General features: G+C 43.3%; 1 protein-coding gene across 2 annotated transcripts; it reads left to right on the top strand.

Annotated features, from left to right (window-relative positions):
* Positions 1-3,725: 3,725 nt before the first annotated feature.
* Positions 3,726-9,109, top strand: LOC129814901 (uncharacterized). Of its 2 annotated transcripts, none has more exons than XM_055868049.1 (6): positions 3,726-4,060; positions 4,525-5,176; positions 5,648-5,752; positions 7,277-7,338; positions 7,636-7,914; positions 8,080-9,109. In XM_055868049.1, the coding sequence occupies exons 2-6, from the start codon at positions 4,534-4,536 to the stop codon at positions 8,125-8,127; spliced, it is 1,137 nt and encodes a 378-aa protein (XP_055724024.1). In that variant the 5' UTR covers positions 3,726-4,060; positions 4,525-4,533; the 3' UTR covers positions 8,128-9,109. The 2 variants fall into 2 exon arrangements, with proteins under 2 accessions (XP_055724024.1, XP_055724023.1); XM_055868048.1 differs by having other exon boundaries at positions 3,727-4,060; positions 7,636-7,929.

Raw genomic sequence — 9,109 nt, 5'->3', positions numbered from 1 at the left:
GATACCTGCATTTCGTCAACAATGCTACTGCCATCCTAAATGACCTGTTATACAAAATAAGAAATGTTCTTACCAGCCTGACATCAGCATTTGGTCGGGTGTTTGTGCCATACAAGAACCTATGCATTGATGTGTCCCTGATGTTATGCAAAAGTAGGCTGGCGTTCCATCAATATATATCCTCCAAAAGGCACAGGTTTGGGGTCAAGTTCTTTGTCATGTGCGACGTGAAACCAGGATTTGTCCAGGACATTATAGTTTACACAGGGTCCACCACTGACATCCAACATTTTGAGGGGCTTGGGGTGTCCGGGTCAATGGTGATGACCATGCTGGCTCCTCATCTTAGCAAGGGACACACTTTTTATGTGGACAATTGGTACAGTAGTCCCACACTCTTCCAGCATCTGCAACAGCACAGGGGCTGTGGCACAGTCAGCTCGAACAGGAAGGGGATGCCGGCATTCGAATGCAGGAAGATGCAGAGAGGGGAGGTGGAGTTCAAGGAGAATGGTCAACAGCTGGCAGTAAAGTTGCATGACAAACGAGACGTCCATGTCCTCTCCACTGTCCATACAGCAACCATGTCGGCCACAGGGGGAAGGTGGACCACCTGACGGGAGAGAGGAAGATCAAACCAGACTGTATGCTTGACTATAATCTCAAAATGGGGGCAGTGGATAAGGCGGACATGATAAACAGCTTTGTGGAATGCCAACGGAAAACGACCAAGTGGTATAAGAAGATGTTTTTCCATCTGATCGACACTTCTGCCCTCAACGGCCACATAGTTCACCGCCAACTAACAGGTGAGATGATTACTGTACAAGATATTTTTGTAATTGGATGTACAGATCACACAGTTCCATTATGCAATTATAGTGACAATATCTCACCCACCTACCCACTGCCTCATCATCCTCTCCCTTCCCTCATCCTCCCCACTCCATCATAGGTAAAGTATTTACCTACCAAAAGTACAGAGAGAACCTCATGAGAGAGCTGCTGGAGGAGCACCACACCCCTCGGCACCCATCCACTGGGGGTCGCCCTGATGCGGACAATCCCCTACGCCTCACTGCATGACATTACCCTGCAAAGTCCCTCAAACTGCTGCTCAAGGTAGTCGCACACAGAGGCACTGCAAAGTCTGCCTGTCTGGCACCAGGTGAAGTAAGCAGAGGAAGTTGACAAAATCGGACAAAATCAGCTCAGGACAACCCCAGTGTTGCACTGCAGCTGACTGGCAGGTAACAACCCCAGTGTTGCACTGCAGCTGACTAGCAGGTAATTACCTGCTAGTCAGCTGCAGTGCAACACGGGGGTTGTTATGCCCATTCCTTGTAATGTGTAGCAGGCATGCCCGACTCTGTGGATGGACCTAGATGGATGGGTGAGGCACCATCATGGGTGAGGCACCATCATGACCAGCTACGATGGGCCCACTGTCAGATCGAGGCAAGGATCTGAAATCAACAGGAATGAGACAAACAGCGGTACAACAAGCGGACGTTCAATTAATGGCTGGTGAAAGGGTGCTCTTGCGGAACTTCCGACTACGTGATCAGGGTAAACTAGCACCCCGATGGTAACCGCAGCCTTTTGTCATTCTAGGACACATTCGGCCTGGACTGCCAGTCCTTCATATCCGACCAGAGGGAGGGGGACCAATACAGACAATTCATCGGAATCATGTGCAGCCTTGCCCCTATCCAACCTTTAGACTGTGCCCAGATGCAACTCCACCAACCCCGCGCCAACCAGACAATGTTCAGCTGAACCAGGCCCCTAGGCCGGCCCGGCACAACTACACATGGTACCCAGTCAGACTTCCTGCCGTTCCTCTGGCCAGAGAAACGCCCTCTTCTCCCCCAATGGTTCAGGATGCTACAAGTGAGGTGGTTGGGCCCCTAGATGGGGAGGGAGGTGGGCCAGTCTTTAGATCCAACAGAGAGAACCGATGGCCCCCATTTAGGTACGGGCTCCATTGGCTAGTTCAGTATATTTGTGACGTGTATAGAGAAAGGGGTTGTAGAGTGTCACGAGATGGATTGGTTGATAAGTGGTAGGTGGGGCTGGTGTGATCAGACGCACCTGCAGCGAGTTAGCTAATCAGACAGGTAGCTGGGGATTGGCTGTAATTTCCTATAAAAGCCCTATGTTTTGTGGTGTTCGGGGCTGGGAGTTGAGAATGTCTCTCCTCAGGGATCGGTACCCTATGCAAGTGTACATGTCTGTTTTCGGTGATCACACTGGACCAGTGTCTGCAGGACGAGAAGTCTTACTGGTGAATTCAAGTGAGGAAATCGGTGGCTGTGCTGACTACGAACTGGGGCTGGAGAGCTGAGTGGCGATGAGAAAAGAGGACCGAGAGAGGTATTGGTACAACACACATCTAGGAGCTTTAGCTCCACCAAGTAAGGGATGTAAGTCTTCTTGTTCCCCTTACACCATTCTCTCACTATGGGCAATTTTGCCAAGCCACTGAAAGCCACTATTGTCGGCAGGTTTCCCTGCAGTCTGTCTTCCTCTCATTGAGCACAGGAGGCAGGGCCATCAGTGGCGTCACCAACGAGTCTCGGACCAGGCACGTTCCTGGACAGGGAGCTGTACGGATCTGGATATCGCCATACAGAAATGTTTTGTGATCATAGTCTCTGACTCTAGTAACTGCATGAGGGGAGGACTGTCAAGGACATTTCTGGGAGACTCAGGATGGCATTGACATTGGAGAGGTGCAATTCCTATGACATGTGAAGGCCCAATAAATTGATGCCACTTCTTGTCAATGAGTATTCGGGTTGTGTTGGTTCATTGTAGTGAACACGGCCTTATGCGCTTGTCATGTGTGGTTGCATCTTCCCCATACACCATAACTGTCACTAAGTCAACATATACGGCAACTCCAGGGCAGACAGCCAGGGAAGTGGACATGATGAAGCAATGTGCCAGCTCAACCCAAACAGGAGTACACCGGAACATCCCAATGTGCATCACAAATACAGTGTGCCAGCAGAAGGTTATGTTGGATTCAGGGCTGGCCTCAAATTTCCCGGCAGCATCGACAGCCACGGCCACAAGGCCCTTGTGTGACCATAATTCCCCCTAAAAATGTACCTTTCCTCAGCCAACAATATGAGTACCAAACATTGAGAGATTGCCAAGAGTGTGCAAAGCTGTCATCAAGGCAAAGGGTAGCTACTTTGAAGAATCTAAAATCTAAAATATATTTTGATTAACACTTTTTTGGTTACTGCATGATTCCATATGTGTTATTTCATAGTTTTGATGTCTTCACTATTATTATACAATGTAGAAAATAGTAAAAAATAAAGAAACTCTGGAATGAGTAGGTGTTCTAAAACTTTTGACGGGGACTGTATATATTTTCAACATTTTTATTTTTAGCTCAGGTAATATAATTTTAAAGTATGCATTAAGGAGGCAAAAACAAATGTAGGCATTAATAAATGCATTTCTATAGCTTCCAAAATGTTTTTTACAACGGTGGGGGAGTGCCAAGATGGAGGCACTGTAGCTTGAACACAGCTCCCCCAATATGTTATCTAGTGTATTGGTGCAAACATGGGTGTGAAAATATATATATTTTTTAGGTGTAGATATATCTCACGATTAGTGCTATCCGGGATCCCTGAGACGTCACTACCCGAAACCCTAATCCCAACCTTAACCCCTACCTCACCCTTACGCTAACCATAACCCTTACTTAAACCTAAACCAGGGTTTCCCCAAACTCGGTCCCCCAAGGGCAGCACGTTTTGTTTTTAGCACGACACAGATGAGTCAAATAATCAACTAATCGTCAAGCTTTGATCATTTGAATCAGCTGTGTAGAGTTAGGGCAAAAAGTCCCGAGTTTGGTAGACGCTGCACTAATAGTAACCACTTAATTTAACCAATTTAAATGTAAACTTCATTGGGGTGACGTCAGAGTTTGACGTCCCTAAGGATGCCGTATTGCAAGGACCTATCTCACCAAGACAACACGTCGGAATCAACACATTTATAGGGAAGGAAACGCTAGACAGACTGTAAAAAGGTGAGTAGCCTACTAGCCTACCTACGATATTCTATTATTTAATGTTGTCGACTGACATATTAACATAGGAAATGGCTAATTGAAAGGGGTAATGGCACTGGTAAATAGCCAACTGTTCAGGAAGAAGTGAAATCAGTAATGCGTAATATACTATGACCAAAGAACTGTTCTGAATGTTATGGAATTTACTGTATTCAGACCCAATGTTGTGCTAATCGTGCCTATAGCCGGATTTCTGTTGGCTACAAAGTTAATCAATTCATGAAACTTTAAATGAACAATTTAAATCATGCAGACTTTACTTTAGGCTGAGCATTAAAAGTGAAACCACACCAACCAGAACAACATACAAGACAATTCTGCGAATGTGACATCTCATAATGTTGAATGAAGAACATTTATAAATCTAGACATTTTTACAGTAGTGAAGAAAACAAATAATTAGCATTATCTATCTATTGTAGGTATTAGTCATGGAGGTTACAGAAAAGGTGATGCCCAAAAACGCCCAGCTGCTATCTCTTGGCCACAATGACACTTGTCGCCTCTTGGAGGTCTATGTGAAGCGCAGCATCAGTTTAAATTATGGGACATGTGAGGACCAGAGGTCACCAACAACGCCTCAGAAGTGGGTGACACTGCCAGAGAAATGCATAAGAGTCCGTCGGCATTCTAGTGACGCCTTGATCACCTTGGAGCCCAGCACACCTGACGAGGGCATTGCCAGTAGCACACCACCTAATGAGGAAGTTGTTTTACCAAATGTGTCTCTAGTAGAAATCCCTGAGCCTGCTGACATTCCTGACATTGAGACATCTACTGAACTGGAGAACAAGTCTAAAAAGGGCAAGAAGAAGAGCAAAAATACCTCTTTCTGGAAAGGTTTTCTGGGTTTTTTCTCGACGAAGGGGAGTGACAAGAAAGACGAGCAGGAGTCTGGTACAGAGAAAGATGGACAGTCACAAGGAACCTTGCAGAAAAAGAAATCCATAAGGCAAAGTAACTCCACGAGGAGACTATCTCTGAGAAAAATCAAGATTGACAGCCACAGAGGGTCTGTGAAGAGACCATTGGCTTTGGACAGGGCCAAGACCACTGACATAACTGGAGTTGAATGTAGGTTTGTGAGGACATGGCACCCAAATCATTTATCACACACTGTACTGTGTGTTTTCTTATTATTGTCCTTTTGTTCAAACAGGATTTTGTGGAATTTGCAATCAGTTTAGCTTAAAACCATTAAGGGGGGTAGATATTGTGACACACCCCCTTAACTCAAACAATGCAGGATAATGCCTATCTTAAAGCATTTTGGAAATATAGACCTGTAAACACAGATACAGTAGACGGAAGAATCAACTATTTATATTTATGATGAATGTTAACTTTACTTTTTGGTAGCTATTCAATAGGATTTATTTTATTACGCTAAATAGATTTCAATGCGGACTTGGACTCGATTTAATAATGTTTCGGGAAATTGGACCCTAGTTGACTCGGGCCCTAGTTGGTAGTCCCGTTATTATACAGTTATTGCATGAAAAAAAGACTGCAAAAGGCAATGATCGTTCTTGTTACTTTTTACAGCGGTTTTGAGTGTGGGGCCTACTGACTCGTACTATGAGAAAGTTTCAGAAGAGCTGGAGAAGATTGTGCATGAGGTGAAAGAGACAGAGACGGCTCTTACAGATGGTAAGTATCAATGTTCTTATGAGTATTGATTTCTTATATATTCATAATAAAATTTCCCCATTCTATAGCAACATACACATTTTATGTATAAAGCTGTAAAGGTCATATAATACAGCACATCACACAAGTATGTTACTGTCTAATGTAGAGTTACTACAGGTAACTGCCAAAATAATGGAAACACTTGAGTAAATGAGGGATACAAAGTATTTTGAAAGCAGGTGCTTCCACGCAGGTGTGGTTGCTGAGTTAATTAAGCAATTAATATCACATCATGCTTAGGGTCATGTATGAAAATGCTGGGCAGGCCATTATTTTGGCTACCATGGCTAGGATGACAATGTTCCCATCCACAGTGCACGAGTGGTCACTGACTGGTTTGATGAGCATGAAAACAATATAAACCATATGCATGGCCGTCTCGGTCACCAGATCTCAACCCAATTGAACACTTATGGGAGATTCTGGAGCGGGGCCTGAGACAGCGTTTTCCACCACCGTCAACAAAACACCAAATTATGGAATTTCGCATGGAATAATGTTGTCGTATCCCTTCAATAGAGTCCTAGACTTGTAGAATCTATGCCAAGGTGCATTGAAGCTGTTCTGGCTCGTGGTGGCCCAACACCCTATTAAGATTTTATTTTTTTGGTGTTGTGATCCAGGCTGTATCGCAACCGGCCGTGATTGGGAATCCCATAGGGCTGCGCACAATTGGCCCAGCGTCGTCCAGGTTTGGCTGGTGTAGGCCGTCATTGTAAATAAGATTTGTTCTTAACTGACTTGCCTAGTTAAATAAAGGTTAAAGGATTGGATTCTTTTTTTCAATTTTCGCCTAAAATGACATACCCAAATCTAACTGCCTGTAGCTCAGGACCTGAAGCAAGGATATGCATATTCTTGATATCATTTGAAAGGAAACACTTTGAGATTGTGGAAATGTGAAATTATTGTAGGAGAATATAACACATTAGATCTGGTAAACGATAATACAAAGAAAAAACATGCTTTTTTTGTTTTTTGTTCCATCATCTTTGAAATGCAAGAGAAAGGCCACAATGTATTATTCCAGTTTAGGCACAATTTACATTTTTCCACTAGATGGCAGCAGTGTATGTGCGACGTGTTAGACTGATCCAATGAACCATTGCATTTCTGTTCAAAATGGGGTATCAAGTCTGCCCAAATGTGCCTAATTGGTTTATTGATACATTTTCAAGTTCATAACCGTACACTCTCCTCAAACAATAGAATGGTATTATTTCACTGTAAGAGCTACTGTAAATTGGACAGTGCAGTTAAATTAACAAGGATTGAAGCATTCTGCCCATATCAGATATGTCTATGTCCTGGGAAATGTTCCTGTTACTTACAACGTCATGCTAATCACATTAGCGCACGGTAGCTCAACCATCCCGCGGGAGGGGGACACCAATCTCATGGAGGTTTTAAATATAGTATTGTATATCTTTGGCAGTTACCTGTATGTTTACCTACTGTATGTTTTCTATCCATTTCTTCCAGAGGACGTCATCAAAAGGATAATTGTTCTCATGAAGCAGCAAGGAGACCTCATTGATAGCAAGGTTTCTGTTTATAACCTATAAAAAAAAGATTGCATTTGAGAAACTTAAGTCTTTCTTTGACACTCAATGCATCTTTCACATGTAGCACAGCTTGCTATAGGCTGGGTACCAGTCTGATTGTGCTAACATTCCACTTCTTGTAATCTGTCATTTGCCAAACATGTTTGGTAAATTACACAGACTACAAGAAGTGGAATGTTAGCACAAAACAGGTCTGGACTTTAGTCTAAACTTGCTATTTCCTAATAGATAACGTATTATATTCTATGCTCGTGAAAGTATGTCCTTTCTCCATAGCTGAAGGAGAACCCCAGCTTGAGCTCATTCTTCCAGAAGCTGTCCTATAGCACCTTCCAGCAGTTAGCTGATACGTACGTGGAGACAGAGACACCTACAAGCCAGAGCCGCCATGCACCACACACTGCTGGATCTGGGCCCGACAACGCCCCGGAGCTGGTCAAGCTTGCCTTCACTCTGGACTTCACAGCCAGAGTAGCCTGTCTCTCCAGGCATTCCAAAGGCCACATCATGGGCCTGGGCCACCGCTACTTAGAAGACCGCTTCACCCAGACACAGGTAACAACACCAGAGGTGAGAGGCAGCCTTCTGTTTTCTTAAAAGCTATAACATGTTTTCCACCCAACTAGACTCTGCTTTACATGACCTGTAACCCCAGTGCTGTCACCAGGTGAATCAAGAAATACCAAATATGTTTCTAATGACATTTATGTTGCTTTTCAGGTTAATCCAGATCAGACGTTGCATAACTATGATGATCATAATCATTGATACGTCACGTGCAAAAAAAGACTGCAGGGGAAACCGAACATTCTTCGTGGTGTAAAAGCACATGGAGTGCTCCTCGATTCCTTGTGACACAAATGGAATAGATTACTTAAAGATGACTGAAAATGCAACCCAGAGGCAAGTCACGAGGGGAACATCACACACAACACTTATAGTAGGCCTTGTACCTGTAAATCTACACTAGGGCAATCTGTGTAATTACTATGTTTACAGGTTAGTAAGTAATGGAAATGCAATATGGAGTTCTTACCACTTTTGGTACACTCTGTATTTACCTAAATTATAAAATGTAATATGCCATTTAGCAGGCACTTTTATCCAGAGCAACTAATCATGTGTACATACATTTTACGGGAATTGAACCCGCTATGCTGGCATTGCAGACGCCATGTTCTACCAACCTACGCCACAGAGGACCACTAGTGATAGTAAGTACTATGTACTGTAACTGCATTCACTAACTACCCTGCTACAAGGTACAGGTACATAGGTTATTCCTCATTCTTAATCCTGGTTCTGGGGACACAAAGGTGTGCATATTTTAGTTTTTGCCCTAGCTCTACACACCTGATTCCACGATGAGTAATCTAGGTGTGTTAGCTGGGGCTGGGACAAAACTGTGACATCAATCAGGCCCTTGAGGACTAGAATTGCCCACCCCTGTAGGGTAATGCCCTGTTTCTGGAAATTATACTTATGACCCCTGTACCTTTCACCTGAAAGAATAAGAAAATCAAGCTATTGAACAGAACTTTATGTAGCAATATTTCTAGGAAGTATAATAAACAAATTATACTAAACAAATATAAAAATGCAACAATTTCAACAGTTTTACTTAGAGTTCATATAAGGAAATTAGCAAATGTGTATTTACACTTTTTTTGAGTACAATCTTTAGTTTCATTGTTTTTTCTGTTTTTTCAGTCAAAGGATGAACTACTAATAAAAAATGTGCAATTTTATA

The sequence above is a fragment of the Salvelinus fontinalis genome, chromosome 18 (genome assembly GCF_029448725.1).
Source record: "Salvelinus fontinalis isolate EN_2023a chromosome 18, ASM2944872v1, whole genome shotgun sequence".
NCBI classification, from domain to species: domain Eukaryota; kingdom Metazoa; phylum Chordata; class Actinopteri; order Salmoniformes; family Salmonidae; genus Salvelinus; species Salvelinus fontinalis.
The sequence above is the reverse complement of the archived record's forward strand: the minus strand, read 5'-3'. Positions and strand labels throughout refer to the sequence as shown.